The following is a 16903-nucleotide window of genomic DNA, read 5'->3' on the forward strand; positions in this document are numbered from 1 at the left end:
AAGTAACTGGGACAAGAGGTGCGCACCATGATACTCAGCTAACTCTTCTACTTTTTGTAGACACAGGGTACCACTATGTTGAACAGGCTGCTCTCTAACTCTTCGCCTCAAGTGATCTTCCCACCTAAGCCTCCCGAAGTACTGAGATTATAGGTGAGCCACCACACCCAGCCTAATTTTTCATTATTCACACTGGAAAGTATGCACTTCTATATCCTGAGGTACATGGTAACTAGGCAATTTATCTAATGCCACTGAGCAAATTATTTTTCACAGAATCTAAGACACAAAAATATCACGACACCATTATTTTATGTGTCACTAAGAAAAAAAACACTCATAAGTACCACTGATTATATAAAATAATCTGATTTCAAAGATCTTAAACTATGAAACATGTAAATTATCATACTATAAAATGCAAATTATTATATTACATATATTATTATCAATGCCTGAATAAGAAAGACTCCGTCTCCTGAGTCCCAGGCCAATGTTCTTTTTCATTAGTTATTATTCATGTAAACTAGGAATTGAGACTGCAACCATAAAATCAGGAAAAGCTATTTGTACAGCATATCCAGCTTTATAGCTGTGTATATTACCATCACTTTTTCTTCCTCTGTGATTTTGAGATGGTCTACAATATCAAAAGAGAAATAAATATGCTAGTTTTTTTGTGGTAGTTTGTTTTTTTTTTGAGGATCGTAGAATAATTAGTTACATGCATGCTATAGAATTCTTAGCATTTAAGGAGAGCTTACTATAAATAAGTGAATTAACTTTAGGTGAAAATATTACAACATATATATAACACATACTGAGAGATCATAAACTTAAAAATAATTATTACAATTGAAGTCATAAGGCAGTAGTGTTAGACTGTTATGTCATACCATGCTTTCCAGTATTCAGTACCTTTTGGCCAAGGAAACTAGGCTTAGCCATGCAAATTTAGGTCAACAGGATATTACCAAGTTTTATACAAACTTTATACCAAGTTTTATACCTACCAAATTTAGGTCAACAGGATATTACCAAGTTTTTATAAAAGCAGAGATTTGATAAAAGTTTATAAACTGGAACTTTTCCCTTGGAATGTTCATTCCCGGAAGCTAGCTACCATGCTCAGTGGCTTGGGGTCCTCAAACTACAGCTCACGGGCCACATGAGGCAGTGTGATTGTATTTGTTCCTGTTTTGTTTTTTTACTTCAAAATAAGATATGTGCAGTGTGCATAGGAATTTGTTCATAGTTTTTTTTTTTTTTTTAAACTATGGTCTGGCCCTCCAACGGTGTGAGGGACAGTGAACTGGCCCCCTTTTAGTTTGAGAACCTCTGGAGACCATTAAATGTAATCTTGGACATTCCAGGCCCAGCTGAGGGCCCAGATGAATGCAGCTATACCAAGCAAAGCAAAACTACCACTACATCCAGTTAACCCAAAGAATTGTAAGAAGTAACAACATATCATTACTCTAGGCCACGAAATTATAGTGGCTTGATATAAGCAATAGGTAACGAAAACAAAAATCTACTCAGAAAAATAATGACTTTCAAAATTCATGAACTTTAATAATTCATCAGTACCTCAAAATGTTCCTTGATAATGTATGCATTTGCAATTTTAACCTTGATACCTTCATAATCGCCAACATCACTAATGCAGATTGCATACCACTAAAATTAGGGAAAAAAAACACACTTAATAATCTGTTCAATACAAAGTCAAACTGTATAATTACTTATTCCTCAATAGCCATTCTCATTCAACAAAGTTATACAGCATAAAAACTGTATTAGACATAGTGAAACATACAAATAAAAGACGTGGCTCTCTAGGAACTCAGGAATAGGTTATGTTTAACAGAAACCTATCATACAAGGCAGAAAATGGTGAATTATCTAAGAAAGTCACAACACAATGCAGAGATAATGAATCATGTTTATGGTTTAAGACCTTTTTTAATAATTTATAATTTTTATATATTATTTAGTTTTATATTTAATTTTTATGTTATTTAAATATATTTATTATCTTAAAAATTTTTTTGTTTGCTCCTATTTGTTTAGGCTAAAGTGCAGTAACATGATCACAGCTCAATGTAATCTCAAACTCCCAGGCTCAAGTGATCCCGCTCATCCTCTCCCACTTTGGCCTCCCAAAGTGCTGGGACAAGTCTGAGCCACTGTGCCTATCCCCAAGTATAAATTAAGAAGAATTTGTACTCAAATGTTGTTTTATATCCTTATAGTCTTTTCTAGGAGCTGCTTCTCCCCCACATCAGCATTGTTACAACAGAAATAATTGGCAGGGCACAGAGACTAGCCTGTGTAACACACAGAGACATCTCTACAAAAAATAAAAAAAATTACCCAGGTGTAGTGGCATGAGCCTGTAATCCTAGCTCCTCTGAAGGCTGGGATGGGAGGATTGCTTGAACCTAGGAGTTTGAGGTTACGGTGAGCTATGATGGCTCAATTGCATTCTAGTTTGAGTGATAGAGTGAAACTCTATCTCAAAAAACAAATGGACAAAAAAAAATAATAGGAAAGATCACTTGAGGTCAGGCTTTCAAGACCAGCCAGAGCAAGAGCGAAACCCCTATCTATAACAAAAATAGGAAAAACTATTCAGGCACTATTGCACAGGTCTGTGGTCCTAGCTACTTGGGAGGCTGAGGCAGGAGGATCATGTTAGCCCAGGTGTTTTGAGTTTACAGCAAGGTACAACTAACAATGCCACTCTCTACCCAGGGTGACAGAACGAGAATGTCTCAAAAAATAATAATAGTACAGTCAAATTTATCACTTGTGACCTTGTCCCTATAGCCATAGTTGAACAACCAAAACAAACTGAGACAAGCTAAGTTTCTTCCCTAAGAACTGAATCCAAAATACCCAAACTTCATAAGCACAGGTGCTGTGGAAAGACTTAGGATAAGGAGAGGAAAAAAAAACAGCCTATAGTGAAAAAGATTTTCAGATAACAGCAGAAAGGAGAGACAATTAAAGAAGACTTCAAGCAATCAAGCCAATTTTTTTCCCTGAAGCCCAAATGCACCTGCCTTTGTGTTCTATGAAATACAACATTTTTTAAAGACCTCCCCTACTTTTTTGTTTGAGCTAATTTCTATAGGATTCTAATAATTATAACCAAAAAGATCTTAATATCTCTGGTATTTAAATCTACTCTCCACCAAAATCTTTTGTATCTGGGTATGTTCCCTGAAGTAGAATTTAAAACACACATGCATACCTCTCTATAGACTACACTCATTTAAATCTCTATTGACAGTATCTCTCATTACATGTCAAAAGTAACAGATTATTTTAAGCAACTCACCTTATGAACTGCAAAATTTGATTCATTTTTTTCTAGTGCTCTTTTTGCATACTCTAAGGCTTCATACACCAATAACTTTTTCTCTTCCTCTGAGGTTTTGCAAAGTTGAGCCATATCACGTGACGCCCGTGCCAAACGCCACAGTAACTCTGCATCTTCACTAATTTGAAATAAAATATAAAACAACAATTTTAGCTCACATTTAAAAACTATTAAAGGTTATATCACCAATGAATACATTATGACTGTCTTTCCGCTTAGTTAACAAGCAAGCAACATGACATCAAAAGCCATTATAGATGATACTCAACTGATTATTTTCAGATAAAATCTTTAGCTGCTAAAATTTCCTACAAAATATTTAATATCATTCATAAATATTAATTTACCTATAGTACCTAAAATACTGATTTCCTTAGAAAATATATTTAAATTCTCTGAACACTTGCCCTATAAAACTCAACATATAACTTAAGGTTTAATCTCGCCAGCACTGTGCTTCAGAGCTCACTCACTGGTTCATACAGTACCATAAACTACTTTACAGACAAGGTCATGTTCTAAAACAAGAATGCTAAATCCCTAGCCCCAAATACAGCACTTAGCATACATTGGGTATCAGATAAGTATTTATCCAATGAATGAATGTAATCTTAAATAAAATAAATCCTATGCTTAAATGCCATTTTAAGTAAGGGCACTGGACTACTTTAAGAATTGAGATTTCTATATAATTCGAAAAGAAATGGTTTACTAAGTTATTAGCCAAAATTAACAGCAATACTTTTTAAAACTAACCTAAAATTATTTTTTATTAAATTTTTGCCTTTGAGCCTACTTTTTTTTTTAAAAAAGGTATTCACATACTAAAAGGGGTGATAGTATATTTGTTATTCAATGACTATGAAATAACTAACCACCTTACAGCTTACTTTTCACTAAAATGACTATAAAAAGCCAAACCAGGCACCTCAAATTATTGAGGGAAGATTGATTCTGTGGATATTCAGGAAGTAAAATTGATAGATCTTCGGAAGAAAACTGGTTTGAGCTATCTAAGGAAGGTAGTTAAAAAAGACTCAGTATTTTTAGTTTAGGAGATAAGGTAGTAGTGATCTGGAAATGGCATTTACCCTTATTTGATTTTCTAGGATTGAATCTCTCTCTACCACCATTTTCCCCAACCCCTCTCTTCCCGTCCTTTCTTCAAACACTGGTATTTGTTGACATGTTGAACATATAATCTAGTAGTAAGGGCGGCGCCTGTGGCTCAGTCGGTAAGGCGCCGGCCCCATATACCGAGGGTGACGGGTTCAAACCCGGTCCCGGCCAAACTGCAACCAAAAAATAGTGAGGCGTTGTGGCGGGCGCCTGTTGTCCCAGCTACTCGGGAGGCTGAGGCAAGAGAATCGCTTAAGCCCAGGAGTTGGAGGTTGCTGTGAGCTGTGTGAGGCCACGGCACTCTACCGAGGGCCATAAAGTGAGACTCTGTCTCTACAAAAAAAAAAAAATTAAAATCTAGTAGTAAAAATAGAAAAAGAAGATATTTTTGGTTTCTCTTTAAGACTGTGCTTCTAAAGTGATACACAGTTACCATTCAATGGTGGCATAAAATCACACTAAATCCCAGTGAATTCACTTAAATATATACCAATAAGGAATTACTTTTTAAAAATAGAAATGAGAAATACACAATATAGATAGATGATATAAACAAATATTCAATGACTACTGTGTATGATCAAAAATGATACGGCAAAAATCTTTCAATATTCCACTAGACTAAGTAGAACCACCTTTTCTAATCGATGAGATACACATAGATAGCATTTCTGAATCATTTAATACAAGAAACAATATATTATAAATTCTAAGAAATAATTTTGAAGTCAATACTACAACAAACAATCAAAAAATTTCAAACACCAAGGACCATTTATTTTTAATGTTAAATAACATAAAATTTTTAGGAATCCACAAACTTAGGCCAATTATACATTGCCTACCTTTCCTTGTATTGGATTAGTAACTGATAAAGTTTTTCTGTTTCTCCACTTTCATACAGGTAGTCTGCTTGTTCAAGAATTTCTTCAACTTCTAAGATTATAAAGAAAAAAGACACAAAAAAGTAGGTCTTCCAAATACAGACAGCAATAATTCTATGAAGCACAAACACTTTTACATACAAGCAAATGAGACTGGATACAGAAATTGTCTATAAAAAAAGATAAGAAATTCTGAAGAACCTAGATGACAGTATAGTAGAAATAAATATGAAGCTATCATAATGAAATGTACATATATATATTTTTGCAGTTTTTGGCCGGGGCTGGGTTTGAACCCACCACCTCTGGTATATGGGGCCGGCGCCCTACTCCTTGAGCCACAGGTGCCACTCTAAAATATTTTTTTTAGGTTGTGGAAAATACAAATTAGAAAACTTATTCTGGGGCGGCGCCTGTGGCTCAGTGGGTCAGGCGCCGGCCCCATATGCCGAGGGTGGCGGGTTCGGACCCAGCCCCAGCCAAACTGCAACAAAAAAATAGCTGGGCGTTATGGCGGGCGCCTGTAGTCCCAGCTGCTCGGGAGGCTGAGTCAAGAGAATGGCCTGGGCCCAAGGATTTGGAGGTTGCTGTGAGCTGTGTGACGTCACCGAGGGCAATAAGGTGAGACTCTGTCTCTACAAAAAAAAAAAACTTATTCTGGTCCTAACTAAATATGACACAGACATTTTTTTTTAAATGATAAAAGCAATTTCCTATGAGGAATTTATGGGTACATATTCTTCACACAGATAAAATCTTTGTTGTTATTGCTGCTAAGTACCATCCACTGTAGAAAATGATGATAGAACTCAGCCATTTGCAGCACTGGATATTATTTATTTGCCTGGAATGATACACTATTTTACTAAATTCTCTTTATGACTTGACTTTATATATGCAGATATGGTTATGGAAAAAGAGTCAAATCTTCATCAAACACATAGATGAAGCTTACTAACTACACGGAGAATCTGAAACTTACCTCATTAGCACTATGTTCCAACCAACTCTTCTACCTACTTTACACAGGACTACAAAGTATGTGAACCTTATTAACAATGTAATGTTCTAAAGACATTCTCTACTTACTGCAAAAAAAAAAAAAAAAAAGAACAGTTAAGTCTGAATTTCAGGAAATTCTAATTTTTATTAAGCATTACATATACCTAATTCTATTTTCTGTAAGGGTGCTTGCTGTATTCTTTAGTCCTACTTATATGCTAATATTCCAACATGTTCGATTAGCCCAGTGAGACCCATTTTGTACTTTCTAACTACAGAACTGTAAGATAACAAATCTGTGTTGTTTTAAATCACTTGAGTTTGTTTCAGCAGCCACAGGAAACTAAGACAATGTTAAAGTAAATATACTGATCTAGCCTATTTGAATGTGCACATGGTATATACAAATAGCAAAGTTACTTTTAAATCTGTTCACTGATTATTCAGATTCCCTGATAAGACTAATTACTGTCCTTCACATGACCTAGGAAGTCTACATCTCGTCACCCAAGTAATTAAAAGATAGAAATATAATCAATAATCGAAATCTTTGTGTTTCTTCTTTTAGAACCTCTCAAATCACTGTGCTGCAATTACTTTATTACACAGTATAATAACACAAGCTAAAATACACTGACTTTAAATATATACACACACACATATATACACACACAATTTTTCCTTACTTTAAAAAGTAATTTCTAAAATCATACAGTGTGCAATTTATATAAAAAAAGTACACTTACTATGGTCTACAGATTCACATAGGCACTAGGGTAGGAGCATGTAGACCACTCCACATATCTGCAAATCAGCTGTTTTTTTACTTAATGCTCTGTACTTTCCTGAAAATATTTAAAAATAAGCTATGTTACTGACATAAAAAAGACCATACTCTGTAAAATGGACTTTTAAAGTAAATTACTTTCAACTTAAGTAAATAAATCTTAAAATTTAGCCTACGATGAGAATGTGCGACTACTCTTAGAAATTTTTGGAGAAAGCAACATTAACAATGAGACATCCTATATATATGTTAGTAAACTTTAGTTTTTTAGTTTTTCTTGCTAACTGTACTCTAGATTAAGAAAGATATCTTATCTAAGATACCTCTTATCTAAGATAAGATACCTAGATGAGAATGAAATACTCTTCAATACTCCTCTGGCAAAGGATTATCTTGTTTCTGAGATTTCTATATATGACTTAAAAAGTAGAAAACCTAAGTATCCACATTCTAGGCTCTAAGTAGCAGCAACATTATCAAAATTTAAGGCAAGTCTTTCACAGCAGTAATACTGTGTCTAAGCAATATTAGAAGCAATGCTAGCAAAAATGCCTAGAAGTTAACAATTATATGAGGGAACACAACCTTAGTTCTGTCAGTTCATCAACTAAGGGGAATTCTTAAAAAGTATATGAAGACAACTGAAGTAACATATGAAGAAACGTTACTGAAGGTGGGCACTTGTAATTAATTTGTCTTTTAAATACCTTCCAAATAAACTTTCACATGCACAAAAAGTACTGTGAATGTATTAGCATATCCTTTTTTAGGGGGCTTTCAATTTTGTCTACTTTACAGAAATAATGAGGAAGTTTCTAAAGGTGTGCTTCCGTTAGTGCTAACAAGTGGCTATCTGGTACCACCTTGTGGTAAATACAGATACTACCATTTAAAAATATCAGTTCTATAATCTCACCCAATGAAAATGTCAATAATATTTATGCCCTTAAATTTTAATTTTTAAAAAGTCCCACCTCACAATATTATTTAGTACTAGTAAATGAATGAGAAAAAAGCTTTTTAACTGGCTCTGAATGAGAATGAAGCAGATCTAAAGAGAATTAAGCAACAATTTTGCAGATGGAAGAGATACGTAAGACAAAAAAAATCTGTAAGGACTGATAACATTCCATTTTTATAAACATGTGAATCAGTCTCTGCTTTAAAAAATGTTTCTTAACTTTTTTAAATCAATTTTGTATTTTATCAGTTAATGTTTTTTTCAAGGTGTAATAGCCTATATTTATATTTCAGGCCAGGTACAGTGGCTCACATAGCACTTGGGGAGGCTAAGGCAGGAGCATTGCCCAAAGCCAGGAGTTTGAGACCAGCTTGGGCAACCTGGACAGTGAGACCTCCATCCCTACAAAAAAAAAAAAAAAAAAATTAGTCAGGTATGGTGGAGGCTACTCAGGAGGATGAGGCAAGAGGATCTCTCCAGCACTAGAGGAAGTTGCAGTCAGCTACACTCAGCACTGCACTCCAGCCTGGGTGACAAGACCCTATCTCATAAAAATAAATAGTTAATTAAAAATTAAAAGTTACAGGCCGGGCGCCTGTAATCCTAGTACTCTGAGAGCTCGAGGTAGGTGGATTACCTGAGCTCACTGGTTTGAGACCAGACTGAGCAAGAGCAAGACCTCATCTCTAAAAATAGCCAGGCTTTGTGGTGGGAGGCTGTGGCCCCAGCTACTTGGGAGGCTGAGGCAAAAGAATCGCTTCAGCCTAAGAGTTTGAGGTTGCTGTGAGCTACGACTCCGCAGCACTCTACTGAAGGCAAGAAAGTGAGGCTCTGTCTCAAAAAAAGTTAAAAGTTACATTTCAAAATTACTAAAAAAGTAACATTTTTGTCTCACTACAAAAAATAAGGTGATAAATTATGTCAATTACCTGGATTTAAACATTCCACATTGTATACATATACTAAAACATCACAATGTAACAAAAATACATATACAATTATTTCTGTCAATTAAAAAAAACTTTAGGCCAGGTGTGGTGGCTCATGTCCATAATCCCAGTACTCTGGAAGGCCAAGGGTTGTGGAATGCCTGAGCTCATGAGCTTAAGACCAGCCTGAGCAAGAGCAACCCTGTTTCTAAAAAGTAGCTGGGCATTGTGGCAGGTGCTTATAGTCTCAGCTACTCAGGAGGCTGAGGCAAGAGGATCCCTTGAGCCCATGCGATGGCACTCTACCGAAGGTGACAAAGTGAGACTGTATCTCAAAAAAATAAACAAATAAAAAATTTTTAAATAGTAATAAGTTATGAAGCAATATGGCAGCCTACTTGAAGAAGGATTTTAAAGAAGACGAAAATAAAGCTAAAGAGAAGGAAGGCTAAATAGCCATACCCTGTTCTTTGCACTAACGTTTCAGTGCTCAAAGTACAGAAAGGATTCCAAAATACAAGGCAACTTTCATTAAAATCTCTATTAAAAACAGTAAACTGCTGGGCGCAGTGGCTCATCCCCATAATCCTAGCACTTGGGGAGGCCGAGGCTGGTGTTTTGCCTGAGCTCACAGAATAGAGACCAGCCTGAGCAAGTGTGAGACCTTGTTTCTAAGAAAATAGTCAGGTGTTGTGGTGGGCACCTGTAGTCCCAGCTACTTGGGAGACTGAGACAAGAGAATCACTTAAGCCCAGGAATCTGAGATTGCTGTGAGCTATGACGCCATAGCACTCTACTGAGGGTGACAAAGTGAAACTCTGTCTCAAAACAACAACAACAAAAAATAATAACTTAGTTTCCAAAGTCAGTTACATTTTAAAATATTATAAATTTTTCCTCAATATCAAATTTTAAGTTAAGTGTTAGGACTAGAACTAACATTTCGTTTGCGGTTTTTTTTGGTGGGTATATATTTTTATTTTCACACTCTAGAGGAAATTACAACTTTTAAAAATAGCACGTAAGTGAACACAGGTGTAAGACAGTCAGAACTAAAGAATTAGCACATACTGGCTAACAAGGCTCTATAATACAAACACATTAACATCATATATTCTTTTAGACCAAATGGCAAGCAAGTACACAAACAAGGCAAGTGCAAGCTGATACCTGAAATGGCTGGGACTACAAGTGTTCTGAATTCCAGAATTTTGGGGGTTTGGGAATATTTGCATATATAAAAAGATATCTAGGGGATGGGACCCATGTCTAAACACAAAACTCACTTGAGTTTCACATTTACCTTACCCACACAGCATGAATATTTTTAATAAATTTGTACAAGGGCCAAGCGTAGTGGCTTACACCTGTAATCCTAGCACTCTGGGAGGCAGAAGTGGATAGACAGCTTGAGCTCAGTTTGAGATCAGTCCGACCAAGAGTAAAACCCTACCTTTACTGAAAATAGAAAAACTAGCCAGGCATGGTGGCACATGCTTGTCGTCCAGCTACTCGGGAGGCTGAGGCAAGAGGATTGCTCAAGGCCAAGAGTTTGAGGTTCCTGTGAGCTATGATGCCACAGCACTCAACCCAGGGCAACAGAGTTAGACTTTGTCTCAAATAATAATAATAATTTTGAGACAAAAGTTTGGTTAGGTACACTGAGCCATCAGAAAGAGAAGGTGTCACTACCTCAGTCACCCATATGGGTCATCTGTGGTTGTGTGGCATCACCATCATTCCTGACTCAGAGTTCCGTAAGTAATCATTTTCCTACACTTATTCATGCATAGTGCTTAACAGTAAAAAATATGACCTACCATTAATATAATAAATATATAATGTGTTCAGGGTAACCCAGTAGCATCACCAGAATACCTGCATCAGCTGTTAAAGAGCAAAAACCAACAATAGCAGACTTTCATTCTCCAACTATGATGCCATGTTTTGATTGGAAAGTTACTGTACTGTGGGATATTTTTTTGTTTTGTATTGTTTTGTTTTGTTTTAGGTGAGGAGAAATATCAGAAGCACATCAGAGACAAGGAAGTAGGTACACTAGGGAAGAGAAGGCACTCTGCTGGATGACTTTTTAAAATGTTTCATCCAGAGTCAATCTGTCTCATTAACAATGGCTTCTATCAGACATGATTTTTTCTCATTTGACACTTTGAATCCTTCAGTATCCACCTTTTTCATGATCAAAACTGAACACAATCCCAGGCCAGAAGTGGTACCAGGCATGCATAATTGTGTCTTCATTCACTGTGTTCCAAGTGCTGGCAATGGCATATACAGCTTCCTTGATGTTAAACTCCTTTTGAAAACCTTCCATATCTCTGCTTTTGTTAACTGCTGCTAGTATGCTGCTCAAGAAGCTGTTTTTATTTTGCTCTTCGTTGATCTAAGGATACCCTGGTCTGAATTAATGAAGTCACATTTCTGGAAAAGTACATGGCATAAAGATTATTTTCAATAAGAATTTCAGCAGGAGGTTGAATGTAACAGTTGTCAAAGAACAACAAAATGTATCTTTCATCCAATTCAGCTTCCCTGGATTGAGCACAAGTCTCTAGTACAAATGTTTCTGAAACCAATCAAGAAAGATTCCATGGTGATCTATGCTTTTTTGTTAACATAATAATGAACCAGTAAGAAATCCACTCCTTGATAAAAGCGTTTGCCTATCACTGCCAGTTTACACTTATGCATTCCTGTTGCATTAGCATATCCCAACACAAGTGATTCTGTCTACATCCTAACTCCTGTAGAGGTTGTTTCATCACCTGCAGTCTTTCAGGGGAAATACTGCCAATACAGTAATGTTTCATCAGCATTGTAGATATCAAATTTTTGTCAGCTATGACCTAGGCGAACTCTTCAATGAATTTCTCTAATACTTTGTAATCAGCAGACACTTTACCACTATAATTTTGTTTTTCTTTGACACAGAGTCTCGTTCTGTTGCCCAGACTGGAGTGCAGTGGCATGATAACAGTTTATTGCAGTCTCAAATTCCCGGGCTCAAGTGATCCTCTCACCTCAGCCTACCAAGTAGCTAGGACTACAGAAACATAACCATCATACCCAGCTAATTTTTTTTTTTTTTTTTGAGACAGAGTCTTACTATCTATGTCACCCTAGGTAGAGTGCTGTGACATCACAGCTTACAGCAACCTTCAACACCCAAGAGTTGGGTGCAAGGGATTCTCCTGCCTCAGCCTCCCAAGTAGCTGGGACTACAGGCAACCACCACAACGCCTGGCTATTTTTTTTTTTTTATTGTAGTAGTCATTGTTGTCCAGCCCCAGGCTGGGCTCTAACCCACCAGCCCCGGTGTAGGTGGCTGGCACTGTAACCACTGAGGTGTGGGCACCGAGCCTAATTTTTTAATTTTTTGTAGCAATGAGTCATTTTTTTGCCCAGGCTGGGTCTCAAATTCCTGGCCTCAAAAGATCCTCCTGTTTTGGACTCCCAAAGTGCTGAAATTACAGGCTCAAGCCACCATGCCCAGACTTACCACAAATCTTTAAAAATGTAATGCTGTCTTTTTTTAAATTTCTGCAGCCAGCCTGTTGAATATTCACAGTTCCCCCAATCGTCAGTTTGGCATGATGTATCTTTGCTTGTTTCCTGACTAGCATATCATTAAGTGGCATGTGTTCATTGCAACTCCAACAAATCCACTCTTTCAATACACAATCAAGGTATTCATTTTTAGCTTTATGCAGTGTTTATCTGTTTTCCATCACTTTCTACATAGAATCTCAACAGTTTATATTTCTATCTCTTTAGGTCGTATTAGTCATTCTGACACCATACTCTTTTTTTAGATCTTTTACTTACACTGCTGTCTAGTTTCTCTCCAACATGACTTTCTGTGCTACAAATAAACATAAATGCTTCCTCTTTTTCTTAAAGTACTGTTACCCCGGGGGGTAGGGTATCTGCAGGACTTTTTGACGTTTTTAACATCTTTATGCCACAGAGTAGAAAATAAGCAGTGAGTACTGCACGTAGGCTTTGGCCCCATGTGGGGAACCTTTGGGGCACCTGGTGGGGCATCATGGGGAACATTGTCATTGTATGCTTAGCCTGGGCATGTGCCATTGGGCATCCCAATAGGGCAGAATCTGGGTGTGCACTACAAAGATATATACAAGCTAAAGGAGACTGGGAAGTCTTTTTTCTCTTGGGGACACTGATTAAACTATGCTGTGTGCCAGCATTTTGACTGCAACCTGACACGGGTGTGAAATCTTTCACTGGTGGTGTAATGCAGGCATTCATAAAGTGGACTGGATTTCAGATTATGGCTGTTCAATCTGTACTGGTATATGCAAGTTACCAAAAATATCTTCTTTAATGAAGTCACTTAAGAATTGCAAAAACTAAGAATTATTCAGCATATTGATGCTAAATTAAAAAGCTAGAAGACCAAATAAACAGGGTAGTCACTCTATCCCTTCCTTTTTCCAACTTTTACAGTTCAGGTTTATTCAAAAGTTTGCCCAACATAATCCTATAACGATTATCTCTTCTTCAATAACCACCTGAAGAATGGTAGCTCTAAACCAAACCACTTTAAAGCTTGAGCTCCTTATGAATTTCCCAAAGTTTTTCCGCATTCTTTTTTAAACAGAACTACTCATTAGGGGTTAGCTTTGTCTTTATAAGGTCTGTTAAATCATCTCTCAGGATACAATACTAAGGAATACTTCAATTATTCCACAAAGGCTATGACTTAGGTGGAAACTGAATGTACTCTTAAGATTCTTCAAAATGCTATCCATTAAATCAGCTACAGACAGACCAAAGGCCCAATTAGTGTAACCTTAGTGTAAGCCATAAGTAGTCACCTTTGTTTTTTTCCAAATAGGGTCTCACTGTGTTGCCCAGATTGGGGTGTAGTGGTACAATCACAGTTTAATGCAACCTGTGGTTCCAGCAATCCTCCTCTCAGCCTCCCAAGGAGCTACGGACATACACTATCACTATCATGTCTGGCTATTTTTTTTTTTTTTTTTTTTTTTTGCTCCTTTGGTAGAGATGGGAGTCTCACTATGTTGCACAGGCTGATCTCAAACTCCTGGCCTCAAGTGATCCTCCTGCCTCAGCCTCTCGAAGTGCTACGATTACAGGTATCAGATACCATACTCAGCCAGAAATTACCTTGTGTACTTTTTTCCATGGTTTGGTGTCTTTATTGGTCCCTATATATGAGTCCAGGTTCTCCAGAGTGATATGAGAAATGCAAACTCTATTCCACAAAGAACACTTGAATCTCCATGGTCTCCAAGGCTCTATCTACCCATAATAACTTCCAGAGTAAAAAAGCTTTGCCCAACAAGAAAAGAAAATCATACAATATCTAGATTATAGCCACTTCTAATAACATGGTTTTGCGGGAATGCATTCAACTCCTAAGATACTTAATTTAACAAATCTACTGAATTGGAAACTATCAGTTTATAGTAGAAATTATACTGGATAATATTGAAAATTATTAATTTAAAGATGAACACATTTCACTGAACTACATCACTGTGTTTCTCCTTTTCCTGGATGTACACCTGCTATGATAATCCCTAGGCTAAGTTTACAGTGACAAGATAATCTTTGTTGGAAATGATATTTGCCATTTTCATGAAAGGGCTGCCATTTCAAGATCCACTGTCTCTCACCCTTCAGTTTGCCTTCATCAACAACCACAAAGGCAAGTTCCTAACTCAAACCTTTTAATAAGATCAACAGATTCAGTTCTTATAATGCGGGTCTTATTATGATGAATAGCTTCAGAGTTCACACTTCACATTCACCATATTGAAAATGGGAGTGGGAGTGAGGGGCCACTTGCCTGAGTAGGATGTGCGTTGCCTAGAAGGGACACATGCTCATTCCCAGACAAAGAAAATTCAATCCCATAGCCCAATCCTCCAGCTGGTGTACACAACTTCCCCAGTTCAGCTCATTGTACCTCACTCAAGAGGTGGAGAAAAAGAATGGATGAAAACAGCTTAAAAGCTCATTAAAATGTGGAAAACAACTGTTGACTATTTCACACTCCTTTACCCTCTGTTACTACAGCTACGCAAGACCTCATCCAGTTTGTGCATGCCTCACACTGAACTAGCACCTTAAAATGTTACTTTTTTTTTTTTGGATTTAGTAAAATACAAAGGGAAAAATTATTTATTTATTTAGTTTTTGTTTTTTTAATTTCAGATTAACATGAGGGTACAGATGATTAGGTACATTGTTTGCATTTGTTAGGTAAAGTCCAAGTTGTCACTGCATTGTGCCCATCACCCAGGAGGTGTGTCATATACCCTTACATGGTACCTGTTAGGTGAGTGTACACCAATCCCCCTCCATGCCTCTTCTGCCACTTGAGTTTAATTATGTTTTTTCTTGTAGTTTCATATTAGTATTGTGTACCTGAGATGCTTGCTTTTCCAGTCTTGTGATACTTTGCTAAGTAGATAATGTTCTCCAACTCCATACAGTTAAAATGTTACTTTTAATTTAATGAATAGTAATTGTTTTATGTCATTAAGTCACTTCTAAAAAAAAGGACTATGATCATTACGGTTAAAAGTAATTCTGGTTTTGCCTTTCAACATGTCATATTTTGTTACTTAGGGAAGCACTAAATTTTTGCAATCAGTTCTGCAACAGTGCTACAACACACTGAAACTAAGTACAATAAATGTAAACAGAAATAAAGAGATAAGACTTTTAATCTTTACTCTAATACTTTGACTTTGATGAAGTTTAACTCTGTAACCTTTTTTCAAAAATTAATATTATAATGTGATAAAACCTGTCCTAACCACTTTACAAAGTTGCTGTGAGAAAGTTACAGAGGAAAAGAGTTTTAAAGGAGTTTAAAGTTTTAAACTAAGGAGTTTTAAAAAGATAAAAATTATTATTAAGTATTTGCCAAAAGATATCATTGAGCCAGTGACAACACCAAGTCCTCTTCAAGATACATTAAAAATTAAAAGGGAAGTAAAGCATCATAGCTCTCAATTATCTGCTTTTCTTTTTTTTTAAAGAAAAGATAATCATAGATAAATGAAAACAATGGATAACTAAAAACTTTTAAGTTATATTCTCAAATTCTTCTTTTAACAGAACCTTTTTGTTGTTGTTTGAGACAGAGTCTTCCTTTGTCGCCCTGGTAAAGTGCCATGGCATCACAGCTCACAGCAATCTCTAACTCTTGGGCTCAAGAGATCCTCTTGCGTTGCCTCCCAAGTAGCTGGGACTGTAGGAGCCTGCCACAATGCCTGGCTAGTTTTTCTATTTTTAGTAGAGCCATTGTCTTGCTTTTCCTCAGGCTGGTCTTGAACTCCTAAGCTCAAAGCAATCTACCTGCCCTGGCCACCCAAGTGTTAGAGGATTATAGGCCTGAGCCACCAAACCTCTCCACCTCCACCCTGCCTTTTTACCAGAACTTTAATGAGATTATCTATTCAAAATCAAATCTCTGCTTCTTTTCCCAATCACTTTTTCCTTTATAATTAAAAAGAAAAGAATTATGAAAAAACAAAAGGCGTAATCCATTAACTAAAATGGTATTTCTCTAACATACTGAAAGTTTGGCTCACTTCTGTTCTAATTAAATTTAATTTTTTTCCTAATTTTTTTCCTTATTCTCATACAGAAGAGTATCTATTTTTTTTTTTTTTTTTTTTTTGAGACAGAGTTTTACTTTGTCACCCTGGATAAAGTGCCCTGGCATCATAGCTCATAGCAACCTTGTCAAACTCCTAGGTTCAGTGATTCACTTGCCTTAGCCTCCTGAGTAGCTGGGACTACAACTGGCTG

General features: G+C 36.5%; 1 protein-coding gene across 5 annotated transcripts in view; it reads right to left on the minus strand.

Annotated features, from left to right (window-relative positions):
* The window catches only part of RMDN1 (regulator of microtubule dynamics 1), a 34001-nt gene that overhangs the window by 9962 nt on the left and 7136 nt on the right, over window positions 1–16903 (minus strand). For 4 of the 5 annotated variants that reach the window (XR_008373760.1, XM_053558377.1, XM_053558379.1 and 1 more), the window contains exons 3-5: window positions 5353–5443; window positions 3347–3506; window positions 1591–1680 (exon numbers count right to left, since the gene is read on the minus strand). Coding sequence is in view for 4 of the 5 variants with exons in the window: in XM_053558377.1 (XP_053414352.1) it covers window positions 1591–1680; window positions 3347–3506; window positions 5353–5443 (341 nt within the window). In the remaining variant the exon portion in view is untranslated. The remainder of the gene's footprint in view (window positions 1–1590; window positions 1681–3346; window positions 3507–5352; window positions 5444–16903) is intronic. The other variant, XM_053558378.1, reaches the window with a different exon arrangement.

This window comes from Nycticebus coucang, chromosome 13 (genome assembly GCF_027406575.1).
Source record: "Nycticebus coucang isolate mNycCou1 chromosome 13, mNycCou1.pri, whole genome shotgun sequence".
Taxonomy (NCBI): domain Eukaryota; kingdom Metazoa; phylum Chordata; class Mammalia; order Primates; family Lorisidae; genus Nycticebus; species Nycticebus coucang.